Source organism: Trichosurus vulpecula, chromosome 7 (genome assembly GCF_011100635.1).
Source record: "Trichosurus vulpecula isolate mTriVul1 chromosome 7, mTriVul1.pri, whole genome shotgun sequence".
NCBI lineage: Eukaryota > Metazoa > Chordata > Mammalia > Diprotodontia > Phalangeridae > Trichosurus > Trichosurus vulpecula.
In genome coordinates, this window is record NC_050579.1 from 126,463,609 (window position 1) to 126,482,477 (window position 18,869).

At 37.4% G+C, this 18,869-nt stretch overlaps 1 protein-coding gene across 1 annotated transcript in view; it reads left to right on the forward strand.

Moving 5' to 3' along the window:
• Window positions 1-18,869, forward strand: part of SLC2A12 (solute carrier family 2 member 12) — a gene marked incomplete at its 5' end in the record, with an annotated part of 74,458 nt that overhangs the window by 44,890 nt on the left and 10,699 nt on the right. The window contains one exon of the mRNA XM_036768237.1: window positions 15,401-15,523. Coding sequence (XP_036624132.1) covers window positions 15,401-15,523 — 123 coding nt within the window. The remainder of the gene's footprint in view (window positions 1-15,400; window positions 15,524-18,869) is intronic.

Consider the following 18,869-nt stretch of genomic DNA (forward strand, 5'->3'; position numbering starts at 1 on the left):
ACAATAGTATTCCACTACATTCATATTCCACAGCTTGTTCAGGGATTCCCCAGTTGATGGGCATCCTCTCAATTTCCGATATTTTGCCAACACAAATAGGGATGCTATAGATATTTTTGCATGTAAGTCTTTTCCCCTTTTTTATGATCTCTTTGGCATACAGACCGAGTGGTGGTATTGCTGGATTGAAGAGTATGCACAGTTTGATTGCCCTTTGGGCATAGTTCTAAATTTCTCTCCGAAATGGTTGGATCAGTTCTCAACCCTACCAACAGTGCATTAGTATTGCAATTTTCCCTCATACTCTCCAATATTTATCATTTTCCTTTTTATCAAATCAACTTATCTGATGGGTGGGAGGTGATATTTCAGAGTTGTTTTGATTTGTGTTTCTCTAATTCAAAGTGATTTAGAGCACTTCTTCATATGCCTATAGATAACTTTGATTTCTTCATCCAAAAGCTGCCTGTTCATATCATTTGACCATTTATCAATTGGGGAATAGCTTATATTCTCACAAATTTGACTCACTTCTATATGTATTTGAGAAATGAGGCCTTTATCAGAGATACTTGCTATAAAGATTGTTTCCCAGCTTAAAAAAATTTTTAATGTCTACAAACAACTTTTTAAATCAGTGCACTCCAGAGAGTTGTATTAATCACCTATTGCTAAGTGAAATGCAATATCACTTTTTCCATTAGGATATCGGGGTACTAATGAGGAAGAATCAGTTGATATAAAGAGGGGGAAAAATGAAACCTGAAGGGTTCACATACCCTGTAATTAAGCTATAGGGAGTTTATAGGAAAAAGAATGGTTTAAGAACCTCAGAGGCTGTTGATCTTGTCTCTAGTAGTTATAACAGTCAGTTGAGAAATTTGTTTAATGTATCTGGGTCTTAGTTTATTCTATAAAATGAAAATAAGGCTACTTTGCAAAAATGTGCTAAAAATTTTTTTAAACTGTCATAGGTACTTGATGAAAAAAAAGATTCTATTTTTGGCTTTCTGCTTTTCTTTTCTTACACTCCCTACCTCAGAGTCCACTATTTCACAGCGTCCCTGAACAGCTTTAAGCTGGTGATACCCATGTCTGCATTTCTAAACCTATCCTCCTACACCAGCTTCAATCTAACATCCCCATCTGCCTCTTGGGCATTTCCCCTTTGGAGACTTGTCATCACTCCAATCCAGTGCATTCAAATTTGAACATATCATCTCCATCTTCCTCTCTCAAGTTCCTTGTTTTTCTCTTCACCATCACTGTTCTCTCTCATTCACTGAGGCAGGAAAACCTGGAATTACATTTAATTCATCCCTCTCCTTCTTCCCTATGTTCATAAGGTCCTGTCTACTTTTACTTCAGATTATCTATTCCATCTTTCCTTCATTCTTTTTTTTGGAGGGGGGAAGGCAAGGCAATTGGGATTAGGTGACTTGCCCAAGGTCACACAACTAGGGTATCAAGTGTCTGAGGTCGGATTTGAACTCAGATCCTCCTGACTCCAGGGCTAGTGGTGTACTCACTGCGCCACCTAGCTGCCCCGGTCTTTCCATCATTCTTACAGCCACCACAGGGTAGTAAGGCTAGACCCTCCCATTTCAATGCCCCATGCTTACATTACTGCAATTGTGTCCTGCCTACCTGGCTCTAGGATCTCTTTTCTTCAGTCTGACTTACTGCTGCAAGATTAGTCTTTATTCAGTACTGTTTTCATCCTGACCCACATTAGCTTAGAAATAATGAATAGTCCATTTCTTTTCTACCACATCATGGAATTTCTGAGTGGCTGGGACTTTAGGAATCATTCGGTTCAACTCTCTCACTTTTCAAATGAGGAAACTGAGGCCAGTAGGTGGTAAATGACTTAACCAGTGTCACATAGCTATTAGTGACAAAACAAAGACTCTGCATCCTAGATTTACCTTGTGTGCAAATACACATTAGCTTTACAGATGAATTTAAAAAAAAAACTTGATTCTGAAAGCTAAAATTCTTCACAGTTCCACAAATTTCAGATTCTTTATTTTTATATGATTCGTGGACCCATTTGACAGTCTGGTAAAGCCTATGGACCCTTAGAATATTTTTTCCATATATAGAAGATTAAAATATAGAGGATTGGAAAGGAAACCAGAAGTTAGTGAAAATAAAGATGTCATTGCTTTCCCCCAGACAGGCTTATTGACTCCTTGAAATCTATTTCTTGGTGGGTCTGCAGAACCCAGGTTAAGAACCTCGCTCTATTAATTCTTCAGTCTCATGTTCTAGACTTTATACAGATGTATATCTATACACAAACGCACATTAGATACCTACACCTGTAATGCATACATTTTACATATTCTGTTCATACCCAATATATACGTAGTATGTGTAATATACATATTATATATAATGTATACACATATATAATGTACAATGCATATATAATAGACACATATATAATGCAATGCATATATAATGTATATTAGATAGAATATATGCACACATAATATATACATTATATATAATATGTACATAATATACACATATGTAATGCACAATGCCATATAAGAGATTATATATAACACACATGCCTATATAATACATACTATATACATACTGTTTACACATATAATATACATGTATCTCTAATATATACACATATGATATACAATGTTATATCATGTACATACAGATGATGCCGTATTATCCCATGTATAAGTCACACCTTAATTTTGGGGCCCGAAATTTGAAAAAAAAATGTATTACATAAAGTCATTGAACTTCATCCATATTTGCAATCTGACCCAACTCACACTGATGTGTCTTCCGACATTGAAAGACAAAATGATGAAATTCAAGGACCTTCTGCTCATAGCTTTCAGTTATCTTTTGGGCAAGTCTGATATGTGTACACATGCTTAGTTCTTTCTGTTTCATGAACCTGAAGCACCAATTGTGTCCTCCTTTGAAATCAGTAACTTCTTTTTCATCAGCAATTCTTTTTGCCTCATGCTGAACCATCTTTGTGGACACAGGAATTCCAACTGCCCTTTTTGCTCTTCAATCCATATCTTCAATTCCCTCTTTAAATCAGGCCGTTTTACTGACTTGCCTCTCTTGGCCGCCTTCTGCCATGGCATTTTCAGTAGGGTTTCTTCTTCCCATAGCCAGTCTCGGATTGTTTTCTCAGTTGGAGGAGGACCAAACTTACGTTCAGCAGCATGATTTCCATTCACTTTTGCAAACTGGATCACTTCTTACTTGAATTCAGCATTGTACAAAACTCTTTTCTGAGCTATTTCTGGGCAGAACATGGCAAAATGTAACCTAATATACCGGTAACAAATGTGAAACAATGAGCGCAAAGACAACAAGCGCGAAAAAGCGGGAAATGCAAGTAAAAAAAAATCTACAACCACTGTATAAGATGCACCCAGTTTTTAGACCCCAAATTTTTTGAAAAGGGGTGCATCTTATACATGGGGAAATATGGTATATGCGTGTGTGTGTGTGTATAGTACACACCTATGTAATACACCTATATCATATGCAATGTACACATATATATATGCATGTATACATATATCATATATATGGACACACATATATCATACACACATGTGATGTGAGCATGCAGCAGTAAAAACTATATGTGTAGATAAGAGTTGAAATCAATTCTATTTTTAAAAAATATTGAGTTCTTCAACAACAAAAGCCAAACAGTTCATGTTCTCAAAGGGCTGACATACTATTAGGGAAAACAACATGTATAAAGATAAGTCTATATAGGGTAAATACAAAGTAATACAAAGTGAGGTTGGGAGTAAGAGCCTTAATAATACAGGAGATCAGGAAAGGCCTCCTGGAGGAGAAGTCAAAGACATTTAATATTTTAGGACTTTTTCATATCAGATTTTAAACATAGTACAAAATCTTATCAACCTGATGTGGTTAGTAATCAAATATTGCTTGTAAAACAAGAATAAAATAGGTAGCACTCTATGTCCTGAAAGCTAAACTCCAAAAATGATTTAACTCTCAATTAAACTTTCTTAGATTTGGATCAGCAGATACCAATAGGTTCCATTTATGAGATATAAGGGCATTATTTTTCCTGAACTTTGCGCCATCTGTTGCTTTGAAACCTTGGTGATGGAAGTTAGAACCAGGCTAAACTTGTTTTTAAAGGGTTTTGTAATCTCTCAAGTTCATGTCACTAAGAATCTTAACTTTAATCTTACCAGAAGCATTACGGTGTAGATCACAATTTTTAACTTGCTAATCTAGGTGTTTTCCCATGAGGACTCAGGTTGGAGAGTAAGGCAAGATCTCTGGTTTCTAAGCCTTTTCCCAAATGGGGAGACCTTGTTGGCTCATAAAGATGGTTTCTCTGTTCGTTGGACCTTATAATTTAAAGGTTTGGGTTTCCTTTATTTTTTAAAGTCCTGAGCTATTTTATAATTATGGGTCAAGTTGGCAAAATAATACCATGGAAAGAACACAGGTCTCAAAGTCAGAAGACTTCAGGTGAGGTTCTGCCTCGGACACTAAGCAGATGTTTTGATCCTAAGGTCCCAGTTTGGATACTCTGGGATTCTACACAAATCATTTAAATTCTCTGCGCCTTAATTTTCTCATCTGGAAAATGGGTATAATCTTCCTCCTTCATTCTCGAAGAGGACCATGACATCAGAAAAATGATGCCATGACTTGCAAGTGAATTGGATTTAAGTGAGAAAGGGCTCTGCACAGGCACTAGCCTCACTTTCTCCTCTAGAGCCATTTGGGTCCAGTGGCAAAATATAGATCAGGATGACTGGAGATGCAGTGGGGGACTTTGGCCCTTTTAAGCTAAGGTCTTTCCCAGATCTCAGTTTGTCTCTCATTCACTCACTCAGTCACTCATTCAGTGATTAAAGCTAGGTAAGAAATGAGGCAGAGAATGGCCTCTTTTACCTAGTCAAAAAAAAAAAAATCCATTGGGAAGGGAAAACCCTCAGGGTTTCTGGCCAAAACAGAAACAATTGCTGTTTACACTCACTCCCACTGAGGCTTGGGCTGGGACCTATTGTTGGTCAATCATTGAGAGCCAGAATGATTTGGGCTTAAGGCATGGTCCTTAAGAAAGAAATCTAGCTCATAAACCCCAAGATATCTTGTGAAGTTTCAGCTATCAAAAATTTGTAGACATCTGTATGATTTCTAGAGCTTCCTCAGCCTCTTCAAACAAACAGGCCCCAGAACCAGAGCAGCCCTCATTCATATTGGCCCTCCTTGTTCTGGACCTGAGTCAGCATGCAAAGATTGGGGGTGGAGTGGCATTTTCTGAGCCATTAGCCTCATGGATTTAGTGTTGGAAAACAATTTCCTAAATGAACAAAGCAAGTCTATAATGGATGTCGCTGCATTATTGCCAAGTCCCTGTTACTAATTCTACCTAACAAACATTTATTAAACACTTACTATGTGCAAAGTTGTAGGGAGGGGATATGGGGATGAAGGGGCTAATAACTTAGTATGTGTGTGTGTGTATATATATATATATATCCATATATATATATATATATATATATATATCACAGACACGCAGATACATATACAGATTTGTGTATATATGTATATATATGAGATGCATGTAGATATATATCCATACATACACGTGTATACCGATACACATATATATGTGTATATATATATACATGTATTCACAGACATCTCATATATACAAACATACATACACACAAATATGTATATATGTGTCTGTGTTTATATATGCATATACACACATATACACACATATACATATATACATCTTCCTATGTGTGTGTGTATGTATATATATAAGGTAGGATGTGATAAAAAGTAGAGAGATCCAGACAAAGTACTTTAGACAAATTTGAGGAGGGAGTAATTTTATATTTAATTTGCTAAAATTAAAGGATTCTATCCTTTATGATCTTAGGCAGTATATTCGGTACCTTATGTCCATCAACTATGTGTATGTACAGAAAAAAATACTTGAACTAGTTAGCTCATACCAAGTGGTCATTTCCCTCCTTCTCCATCCCCTTCCCCCACATTTCCTGAATTAAATATGTAGTAATCTGGAACAACTTATTGTATAACTAATTAGTGATTCTTAGAACTTCAAGAAACATTTTAAAGGCTTATCCTAATCTTAATGCTTGTACCAAATAACTCATTTAGCTGTGTGTAGTCAGTTCAAAGTTAAGAAAAGATATGTAGGGGAAGAGAGGCTGAGAGTAAATATAGTATAGGAAGTAGTAAAAAGGTTTCACAAAATCCTCTTTTGGAATAAAAGTAGTCATTTTTATTTTAGAAGAGAGTTTATCTGCTTTAAAATCCTTAAGATTTTATATCAAAAACATTCTTGATTTTTCAAAGGACAGTTGAGAACATGAAGTTGCCAAGTCTGAGACTATGACAAACAAGTACAAGGTCATAGAACAGTAGGTTCTAATTTGGAAATTTACTTAGTTACTTTACTCCAGGATGTGAGAAGAGAGGAATAACATTCAGAGCTACATTGTAAGTATCTCAGAGTTGGCTCTGGCATGAATTACATTTTCTTCTCACCCCTGGAACCTAATATTGAGATTCATCACATTAAACCTAATTCAGTTAATAGCACCAATAGCTCAGTTTATGTAGCCATGTAGAGTTGGCAAAATGCTTGGCTCACATCATTTCATTTGATCCTTACAACAGCCCTGTGAAGTAAAGTCCTTTTCCTACTCCTATTTTGCTGTTAGAGAAAGTGATGCTCAGAAAGTTTAAGTGATCGGTCTAGGGTCACACAGCTTGTATCTTTGGAACAGAATTTGAACCCTAGGGAGTTCTTCCTAACACCCATTTGTTTCAACAATCCGGCTAGCAGCTGTTGTGGTGGGGGTGAAAGACCAACACAAGCCCAACAACAAGCACATTACCAGCACGCTGCAAAAGCCCAGGTTCTTTTGATCTGCTTTACTAAGGAAAGCAACTTTAAGGGGTTGACAAGTTTGCTTTAATTCGGCATACAAATACCATTCACTTAGTTCAGGGGAAAAAAGCCAGCACCCTGGACTTCGGGGCAAATACAAACAAATTACAAACCTCTACAGACAGACCTTGTCTGATTCAAATCCCAATACATAGTTACCAGAGTTTAACAAAGTCCCAGCATCCGGGTTTACGAGCTGGAGGGCTCTTAGCTACAGCTTCCCCAAATCTTCACATGGAGTCTTCACATCATGCCTCAGTGAGCCACCAAGAGTGAGAGCCCTGCACAAATAGCTCTGTCTTCTCTTCTTATACCATTTTAGATGTCATCAAACGTCATCTGAATGACCAGAACTTAGGCTCCTATGATTGGCTCTCGAGTTAGCACCTCCCCTTAGTACCCTGGGAGCTTCACACCCACATGGGCTTAGCACCTAATAGGGGTTTGGGCCTGGGGCTTAGCACCTAGTAAGACTCAATGAAATACACTGAATTAATCAAAGGAAACAAAAGCCAAACTCTTCAAGGGCACTTGGTTGAACTGAGTGCTAAGAACCCATTTTGCTTACCAACGCACCATTCCATCTCCCTCTTTTAATTTGATGGCAGTTTTTATTAAGAGTCTAACATATACTATGTTAGATACTAGGGGAGCTAAGAAGTTTAGTTATAGGTTCATAGACTTATACCTAGAAAAGATCCCAAAAGTCATCTGGTCCAGTGGTGACAAACTCAAATAGAAATGGATCCCTGAGGGCATCGTATTGACTTAGAAAGCCACAAATTAACATTATCTATGTTGTAGCTTTATTTGTTTTGTTCAAGATTTCCCAATTACATTTTAATCTGATTTGGGCAGTTTTGTGGGCCCCTTGCTCTCTGAAGGCAACAAATTTGACTCCTCTGAATCTAATCCAACCATCTTATTTTACAGATGAAGAAATTGAGACTTAGGGAGGTTAAGATCACACAGTGAGCAGGGAATCAGGATTTGAACCCAGATCCTCTGTTTTCAGACCGAAAAGCTTTCCAGGGTGCCATGGTCCTGACTAATTAGTCTACACTGACCACATGGAACTTAGAGTGTAATTGATAATCAATCAAAAGTATTTATTCTCAGTGCTTGTTTTCCTTTTCTACCCTCAAGGCCCAAGAGTTTTTTTTTTCTTTTTTACCCTGTGCTTAAATTCCAGTTTGGGGGAATGCCATTTTATACAGTGTATGATTTGGCATAGATGAAATGAAGAGGATGTTGATAGGAGGCGTTTCTGGGAAGAACTACTGAAGGAACAATTGGCTGATTTATATCTGGTCTAAAGAATCATTGACTCATGATGTGGTACAATACAATGCTGAGCTAATATTTGCCACTACTCACTTCCCCTACAAAGAAATTATAGCTTCTTGGTATATAGGAATGCCTTGAGCTAGCTTAACCAAAGAGGTATATTTGTGAGAAAAGTGCTTGACATGACAAATGGATCATAGACTTAAAGTGGGAAGAAATAATCAGAAACCATATAATACCACTCTCATTTTGGAGAAACTGAGGCCCAGGGAAGCTAACTAAGCCAAGTCACACAAATCTTTAGCATCAGGGCAAGATTTAACCCCAGGTTCTCTGCCTCCAGATAAAGTGGGCCTCAGAATCCCAGTTTTAAGATAAAGGAAGCGGTATGATATAATCAAAAGAGAGAATCAGATGAACAGAATTATTGTTTTTCCCAGCCCTGTAACTATCCAAGAAATGTGACCTTGGAAGTTATTTAAGGTTTAGATCTTGAACAATCCTCAGAGATCATCTAGTTCAGGGGTGGGGAACCTGCGACCTTGAGGTCACATGTGGCCACAGGTTCCTCACCCCTGATCTAGTCTAATCTGTTTATTTTATTATTATTATTCCAGTGGCAGAGAAGGCCATAATTTTGTTATTGACAGAAAAATAAGCTAAATGGCACCATCCCCTTCTAGCCATTCTGTTGGGGTGAGATTTGCATAGATTAGTTTAGTAAAGTTACAAATGAGTTGAAAGGAATTTTCTAACCCTAAGTCATATAGTTGACTGGGGCAATGACATCCCAACCAGACAGGAGCAAAGAAGTTAAAAAAAAAAAAGAAAAATTAGAAATTCTAGAAGCCTAATAGTTCTCCTGCCTTGCTATGGCCTGGTTCTGAATTCTAAAGAGCTAAGCTAATCTTTAGGGTTATGGGCTAAAAGAGCTGATAGGTACCTCCCCATGTGAGGGGAAGTCTGAACAGCTGCTGAAGACCAGCAAATGACAGCAAAGAAGAATAGTAGCCTGAAGCTCAATATATTTCCCAGGTAGCAGCTGACATCCACAGTCCTTTGGGAATGAGCAAGTACAGCACTGGAGTAGAGAGGGATCACAGTTGGGACACAACCTTAGCTGGAGTTGCCTTAGCTATCTATGCGTGTTCCCTATGAATATATCTCTTCCTTGGCCATACATGCTTCTCTCACCAGTGGTATAGGAATCTTTGGGATGAGGAATCTTTATTCATTGAGAGGTGGGAAGGGGCACTTTCCATTCTATTTATTTAAATGTCTTTTGCTTTAATCTAGTTTTTATCTTGTTGATAAAAGAAAAATACTGATGGAAGCTTTTAAGCTATGGTTTTGAGCGGATGTTGACCCTAAGACTATTTTGAACTAGAGGTGGATTTGAGAGGAGCCATATGTGGAATTGCCCCAGGCAATATATGTTTAAAAGTTTATTGCTTTTCATTTTTTATACCAAGGCACTTTCCAATAATCATTCTCCTAACCATCAAAACAACAAAAATTAATCATCAAGACCTACCAATACATTAACTGTGTCTTTCAGCATACACAACATCCGTGCATTCATATCAATGACTTCTTTACTAAAGGGAGGGAAGTGTGTTTAATCTTTAGTCTGGATACAAAATTGGACGTAATCTAGACCATACGTGACTCAGGATGATCTGGTGGTTCAGGATTACAACATAGACACCTGTAAGTGATCTAATATTTAACAAAAGGGGCTTGCTTATCAATAGCATGAAAAGGATATGCAGCCAGGATACAACACTGTTTCAGCTGATTGAGCACAGCTCCCTTGTCTCTGCCTCTCTGATGGTGGAGTTCCTAGTCAGCAAGAGATTCTTAATAAATGCTGTTGACAGATGGACTTAGGTGACCAGGGAGGCCATAGGCCAAGCCAGAATCCCCTGAACCAATGAAGTCTTGAGTGACTTTGGTTTCATTGACTTTTAAGGAAAAACTAGACCAGCTGACACAGCTGAAAAGTTAGCAAATATTGCTCCTAACCTAGAAGTCACTATTTTTATGTTTCTCCTGGTTCTTCTTTCTTTGGTCAGTATTAATTCATACAAGTCTTCCCATGTTTCTCAGAAATCCTCCTATTTGTCATTTCTTACAGCACAGCTCCATTCTGTTACATTAATTCATTCAGGCATTTCTTAATCGGTGGGTACCCACTGCGTTTATAGTTTTTGTTTGTCTGGTTTTGCTATTACAGAAGGTTCTGCTATGAATATTTTGCAATATGTATGTCTTTTTTTTTTTCTGTGATTGATCATGTTGCAATATATACCCACCAGTGGTATTCTTTGATCAAGAAGTATGAACACTTTCCTTTTCTTTCATAAATCCAAAGTGTTTTCCAGAATGGTTGTATCACTAGCTGTTTTTACAGATTAGGAAACTGAGGCCCAGGAAAGTTAAGAAGCACCTTGCCCTAGCAAAACCAGGATTTGAACCTAGACTCTTTGGTTCTATACCCCACCTTCTCTGCTGCACATCCACAAGACTTCCTAAGTCATCTAAGCTACAGTTTCCTTATCTAGAACATGAGGGGACAGTTCTAATGACCTTTATTGTGGGTACTATCTCTCTCTTCCTCAAATGAACGTATGTGTATTTATCCATTTTCATGTTATATTCTATAGTAGAATGTAGGCTTTTTGATGGCAGAGATTGTTTTTCATTTGTGTGTGGTACAATGCTTTGTATATATTAAGTACATTAATAAATGCCTGTTGAATTGGATTGGATTAAATTGTCTGCAAGGCACTTTGGAGGAACAGACGCAGTAAAAAGAATCAATGATAGAGAGCAAAAAGATTATAGGATACCTGCTTCTTATTATTTAAAAAAAAGTTTTTGCTATTTCAGGAAAAGATATGCCTCAGATAAGCATCAGATGCTTCTGGAAAATGTTTTTATTTTTTTCTTTCCAAAAACAAATGAGTTAAAATGCAAGTGTGGGAAATTATTTCTCCACTAACTAAATTAAGAGGTTGTTCTCCCCTAACCTTCATGGTAATATCTTCTATGATTAAAATGATGACTCAAATATGGGAAAACTTCCTGTGGTTTTAGTTTGAGAATTTTAAAATAACAATTTAACATGTAGAATTATCTTTAATTCATCAACAATTTTAGTCAAATTTGATTTTTCTTCTTTGAAGGCAATATTTTGGTCTCCATTTTGTAAAGGCAGATATTTTATTTATTTATTCATGTGTCTTTCAGTATACACAGAAACATTTCAAAAATATTGTAAAATATTTTTTCCCTCATTTCTTCCCTTTTTAAAATTCTTTTCCACTCTGAAAGAGGAAATTTCCTACTAGAAAAGATTTCTATAAACTGAATATGCTGTCTTTGTCAAGGCCGACAAAGGATTCAATTAAAGAAACAGTATGACTCAACATGTGTTGAAGTAGAGAAAAGGAAGAGTTAATTAGCACTTAGCTCCTCTACATTTCCTACTTCTTGCCCCCTTCCTCCCTCTATCTCCTGCCTATTTCCCTTGAGCTAGAAGTAAAGAATGGTCACTCATTCCATGTACAATAGAAATAAAGAATGGTCACATCCTCATTCCATGTGTAATCATGGGGAAAGTTACTCGTGGTGAGCTAGGGCTTTATCAACTGCCTATTCCTGTTTTCCCTGTATTCAAAAGTTCTTAGACTCCAAATATGAAGTGCTGAATGAAAACTAATCTTAAATGTAACACCATCCTCTATCATTTTTAAGCTCAATCATATTTAGTAAATGTTCATCTGTGTAGCACTAGGGTGCTGTGGGGATGCATAGAAGTCTAACATTCTGTTCCTGCCCTTAATGAGCTTCACAATCTAGGTAAAAAACATCACACACACACACACACACGCACACACACACACACACACACACACACACTCTCTCTCTCTCTCTCTGTCTCTCTCTCTCTCGCACACACGCTCGAAGCTAAATAACAATATAAAATCCTTATAATGGAAATGGCTATGTCTTAGTGTAAAAGTGAAGCCCTGTAGTTGCATTTCCAAAATTTCCGGTTATTTTATAACACCTCAGTAAGAACAGAGTTATATTTTAACATCTGTTCTTCCTGTAGGCCACTTTAGTAAAGAAGGCTGGTTGCTCAATCGATGTTATATTGATATCATGATCGAACACCAAAATAGTAATACTTCATCATAAAATAAACATATTTGAAATTGTTTCAGAGCAGAAGCCTGAGGTAATTCAGGGCATGATTTTGGATCTGTTTTTTCATCTACAAAATAGGTGTAGAGTTTGCACTGCCTACTTCACAAGGTTATTATTAAGAAAGCACTTTGTAAATAGTAATGTTCTCTCAAAATGTGGTCTGATTTTACATAAGAGATGCCACAAAAGGAATGGTACAGACATATTGTATGTTTAAATTGCACTTAATATGTCTGTGAGGTGCAGGATGGATTGGAGAACGGTGAGAGAAGAGACTGGAGAGGCAGAATGTTATAATAGTTCCATTGTAAATATAAGGTGATAAAGACATAAATTGAGCTGGGAACAGTGATGAAAGTAACAAGAAGGGGAAGAACGTATGAGATTTTGAGAAGGCAAAATTGGCAGGACTTTTTGACTATGGAGAACTAGAAAGTAGGAGAAGTCAAACATGATTTGAAAGTTTCAAGTTTAGGTGACTAGAAAAATGAAGGTACTGGTTCCCTTACTCTGTGTGCTTAGCACAGTGCCAGGCATATAGTAGGCGCTTAATAAATTTTTATTGATTGATAGTTCTCTCAGAAATCTGAGGCTGCATAGCCTTGGAGCCCGAAAACTACATGTCTTTTGCTCCATGTGTACCTTTTTAAGGAAAATGTGGAGAGGAATTAATTGCTAAAGCAAAAATGAGAACTCTATGAATAAGTCATTTTGACTAGTATAAATATCCAAATTAATTAAAAAGAACTTGTGAAGAATGATGCAGTCTGTATCCAGAGAAAGAACTGATAAATAGAAATATATATAGAATAGTTTTACATTTATATACATATTTGTGTCTAATGGTAGCCATGTCTAGGATGGGGGAGGGGGAGAGGAAAGGAAAAAAAAAGAAATTTACATGATAAGTTTATTATATATTTAAAAATAATAGCAAGCTGTAGACAATCGATTTGCAATTTCAGGTGCAATCATCTTTTTTATTATATTATGTTATAGAAATGCTTGTTTTATTCTACAAATCAAAAATAAAATAAATAAATATGAAAATAATCAGCACTACAAAAAAATGAGAATTCTAGAAGAGTTAGATCCCAGATCACTTTATTGTTATTCTTTAGCGGATAAGGATCAGTCAGCATTTATTAAGCACCTGTGTGTACCAGGTACTGTGCTAAGTGCACAATATATCTCTCACCTCTGGACTTAGATATATATGGTCTTTCATATAAAAAATATACTTTCTCCTTACTTCCACTTAGTATAGTCCTTAGCTTCCTTCAAAGCCACTTCTTATAGAGAACCTTTCCCGATACTCCCAGTTATTAGTACTTTCTCTGGAAAATATTTTTTTATACTGTGTGGGTATGTATGTGTACACTCTGTATTCTCTGCTTATAGTATATTTTGTATTCTTCCAATAGAAGGATAAGCTTCCAGAGGGCAGGGACTGTTTTCTTCTTTGTCTTTGTATTCCAGAGCTTAGCATAGAATCTGGGATATAGTAAGCTCTTAATAAATGTTTGCTTGTCTATGAAACCTTGCATACCCTTTGACCCAGCAATACCACTAATAGGTCTGTATTCCAAAGAGATCAAAGAAAAGGGAAAAGGATATATTTATAGCAGTATGGCCAAAGAATTGGAAATTGAGGGGATGTCCATCAATTGGGGAATGGCTGAACAAGTTGTGGCATATGAATATAATGGAATACTATTGTGCTATAAAAAATGACAAGTAGGATGGCTTCAGAAAAACCTGGGAAGATTTATATGAACTAATGCAAAATGAATGAACAGAACCAGGAGAACTTTGTACATAGCAATACTGTAAGGATAATCAACTGTAAAAGACCAAGAAAATTCCAAAGCGCCTGTGATAAAAAATGCTATCCATTTCTATAGAGAGAACTGATGAACTCTTGAGTGGATTAAAGCATACTTTTTTTTTAACTTTTTCTTTCTTGGTTTTTTTGCTTGTGTATTTTCTTTTGAAACGTGGACTATGTTTTGCATGACTTATTTATAATGGGCATCATATTGCTTGCTTTCTCAAGGGTATTTTAACAATCTGGCTAGCAGCTTCTGTGCGGGTATAAAATTCACCCACAGTCAGCACCCAGAAAGCTGCCAACAGCACAGGTTCTTTTGATCTGCTTAATTAAGGAAAGCAAGGTGAAGGGGCCGACAAGCTTACTTTAATCCAGCATTCAGTCAGTTCAGGGGAAAAAACCAGCACTCCGAACTTCAGAACAAAATGCAAACAAATTACAAACATCAACAGACAGACTTTGTCTGATTCAAATCCCAACACATAGTTACCAGAGTTCAACAAAGTCTCAGCATCCAGGTTTACAAGCTGGAGGGCTCCTTAGCTACAGCTGCCCAGAATCTCCTCCTCAACACCATCTCCAGAGCCCCGCACAAATGGCTCTGTCCTCCCTTCTTATAGGGCTTCAGACATCATCAAACGTCATCTGAATCACCAGTGCTCAGGCTCTGGTGATTGGTTCTTGAGTTGGGCCCTCCCCTTAGGACCCTGGGAGGTTCCCATCCACATAGATTAGGTTAACACCTAATGGGGTTTGGGCCTGGGGCTTAGCACCTAGTAAGGCTCACTGAATTACTCAAAGAAGACAAAGGCCATTTTGCTTATCAACACAAAGGGGTGAGTGAGGAAGGGGTAGGAGTGGGGGAGAATTTGGAACTAAAATATTTTAAAATCAATGTTAGTTTTTTTGTATGTAATTGGGAAATATTTGATGAAATAAATAAAAATATCTTTAAAAATAAATGCTGAATTCACTTTACATAAAAGTAGAATCAAAATTATGTTTATCCAACTGGTTCACTAGACTGTAGTTGCTTATGGTCTTTTCTCATAATTTTTTTTTCTTCGCTTCAGTGCCCTGGCTGGTGCTCAGTGAAATTTTTCCTGGTGGAATTAGAGGAAGAGCAATGGCTTTAACTTCTAGCATGAACTGGGGAATCAATCTCCTTGTCTCACTGACATTTTTGACTGTAACTGGTAAGGAACCTTTGTCTTCGAATGGTGAACCATATTTTGATTTTCTCATAAACAAATGGTCCTTCCCCATCTCCCAGTCCTAAGTCAGTGAAGCAGTTTTTCTGAATATTAGCTATCTGTGTTATTAAAGAACTAAGCGCTGGACCTCAATGCCTAATTTTCAGCCACTGCTAATGAATTTTAGAAGCATATTCCTTTATGATCTTACAGAACCATACTTAGGAGTCTGTAACCGGGGCAAGCAGCCCCAGAGACAATGGGTGTAGAAGACATCCTCAACTGAGGAGTCTTTGACATGTTACCTAGTTGGGGGTAAACAGAGCTCCCAGATAATACCACAAGGCTTCTCCTGAGAGGCTACCCTCTTTCCTCTAAGAAATGGTAGCTTCCTGCTTTATCTAATTACTCTTGGCAACTACATGGTAAAGTCAGTTGCTTCTTCCCACTTGGCTTCTAAGAAACCTCATTATGGGCGAAAAAAAGTGGAATGGTAACATTTAAAGAAAATAAATCGATGCTGTTGGTAAGGAGGCTAAAAATGGCTTGATGCCAATCCCCTTAAATCTCTCAAAGTATAATGTTGGAGCTGGTAAGGATTTTAGGGATCATCAAGTCAGCTCCTTCATTTTATGGAGGAGGCGGCCTTTAGAATAGAGAAGTGACTTGCCCAAAATCAGAGAGGATGGTTCATTAAGCTTTTACTGAAATTGGAACTGAGATGGCCCAGGGTCAAATTGAAGTCAAATCTAATAGACACATGGATGGTTAAAGCTGGAAAGGATCTTGCCTAACTGTAATTTTTCAAAGGAGAAGAAAGGGCCCCTGAGTTAGTGGTAGAGCAAGGCCTTGGTCTCCTGACTCCAACTTCCAATTTCAAGGCGAGCGCTCTTTCAACCACAATGTTGAAATTTTGGTTTCCTCTGGGTCAGTTATAGTTCCTGGTCTCTTGATTCAAAAACAAACAGATGAACAAGGAGGGAAAGCTCCCAGTCTTTCTGAGACACAGATTCTTAACTCCAAGGGGTCTCTGGATAGATTCCAGAAGTCCCATGAACTTGGCTAGAAAAAAAATATCGCATTTCTGTTTCAAGATAATTGGTTTCCTTTGTAGTATTTTATTTTGTGTGCTTAAAAACATTCTGAGAAGGGGTCCATAGTGTTCAACAGATTGTCAAAGTGGTTAACAATTCATGTTCAAGGTGAGTTCTACCCTACATCTGTTCAACAGGACATCGTGGTTACCCTGACCTGGTTAAAGCTCTGTATTCGGAGGCCATTTCTAAAGTCAGAAAGCAGAATAATAAGGGAACTGGTCCTTCACTCTGACCAGCTCCTCTCATGTATCCTACCCTGACTCTCCATCCTCATCCCTGTGAGCAGTTTGTGGAATGGAAAAGGGAAAAAGAGAGGAGAGAATGGAAAAAGGGGAAAGAAAACAGAGCAATGGAAAGGGAGGGCAGGGAGAGCTAATGTGCTGGTTAACAGAATCAAATTTCAAAAAAGATCTTGTTTATCAAATGACTTTGACAGATCAGAAAGTGGAAAATTAGCTGAAGCTAACAAGATACCATTTACCAAGATAAATGTGATGTCTTGCACTTGGGTTCTGAATATCAAAGATAGGATCAGGGAGGCCAGGCTTAACCATGGTTCATGTGACAAAAACCAAAGGCTTACAAATTGACTATAAACTCAATAAAAGCCACCAATGTGACATGGCTGCCAAAACGCTAGTGTGGTATTATTAGTAGGAAGTACGGATTCCAAAATAAGGGTGATAATAGTCCCACTGAATTGTACACAGGTTAGAATACGTCTTCATTATAATGCTCAATTTGGGATGCCCCATTTTAAGAAGTTTTAAAAGGGATATTGCCAAACCAGAGTCCATTCAGAAGATCATAGTAGAGAGTCTAGTTTTGTTGTTGCTGAATCGTTTTCAGTCATGTCCAACCCCATTTGGGGTTTTCATGGAAAAGACATTAGAGTGGTTTGCCATTTCCTTCTCCAGCTCATTTTACAGATGAAGAAATTGAAAGCAGACAGGGTGAAGTGACTTGCCTAGGTCACACAACTAGTAAGTGTCTGAGGCCAGATTTGAACTCAGGAAGTCTTCCTGACTCCAGGCCCAACATTCTATCCATTGTACCATCTAGCTGCATTCTAGAGTCTAATAACCATGTCCTATTATAATCAGTTGAAGGGATTGATAATACTTATCCTGGAGGGTGGGGGCAGAGATGGGGGTAGGGGAGAAACATCTGTTATGTGAAAATGGATTAGATTTATTGTGTATTTGTATTCGGAAGATATCAATAAGCAGAAATTGCAAGGAGGTGGTTAAAAATAAAATGGATTGTCTTAATGAGTAAGTACCCCATCACAAGAAATATTTAATCAGAGACTAGATATTGTAAAAGAGATTTCTGAATGGTAGGAAGCTGGACTAGATGGCCTTTATGGTTCTTTTCAACTATAAAATTCTAGGGTTTTATTATTTTAGGGGGAAAACGTACAAGAGAAGAAGACAGGTGGCAGAGAATAGAAGGTTAGAGAACCATACTGAGGAGATTTAAAAAGAGAGTAAAAATTAAAATCAATAAAATAATTGGAATATAGTGTTACAAGGCTCAAGGAATAAGAGCAAGTTATACATACACATTTTTAATTTGTGTGCCATACCATAACCAGTTTTTGCAACTTCATTCCCATTGATGGGTTGCTTTGGGCATCCCCTAGTTGAAGGTCTTCAAGCAAAAGCTAGGTAATCATTTGTCCACTGTGTTGTAGTTGGGGTTCTTCTTTGGGCATGGGTTGGCTTATGTGGCTGCTGAGATTCCCTTCCAACTTTGAAAAATTCTGTGGTCAGTAGATTTGGTTAGAAATGATTGGAGGAAAAATCAGGCTGGGCCTTAAATTAATAGACAATCAAAGAATGGAAAAATAACCATGAGGGCCCCGGGCCTTGCTAATACATTGTTGTAATTTGATATCTTTTCATTATGAGCCATGTACCTCTCTTCCTGAACCTTGAAAAACAGCTGTTATGTATACATATGATAGCAGTTTTAAATGACATATTAGGTGCTATGAATTGATTTTTTGGATAAAGAAGTCTGAGCATCTTCCAAAAAAAAAAGAAAGAAAAGAAAACATTGTAAAAATGCATCATTAAAGTCCGATGTAAAATGCTGGCATTGAATCTGAATCGCAATAGCAACCAGGTTACTAATTCCTTCCTCAGGAAAAGTCGTTATGGTGTGTAGTTAATGAAAACGCAACCTTTGGATAGTGGCTGATCTTAGAGTTCACGATTCTTGTTTCCCTGGTTATCATTAGTATGATT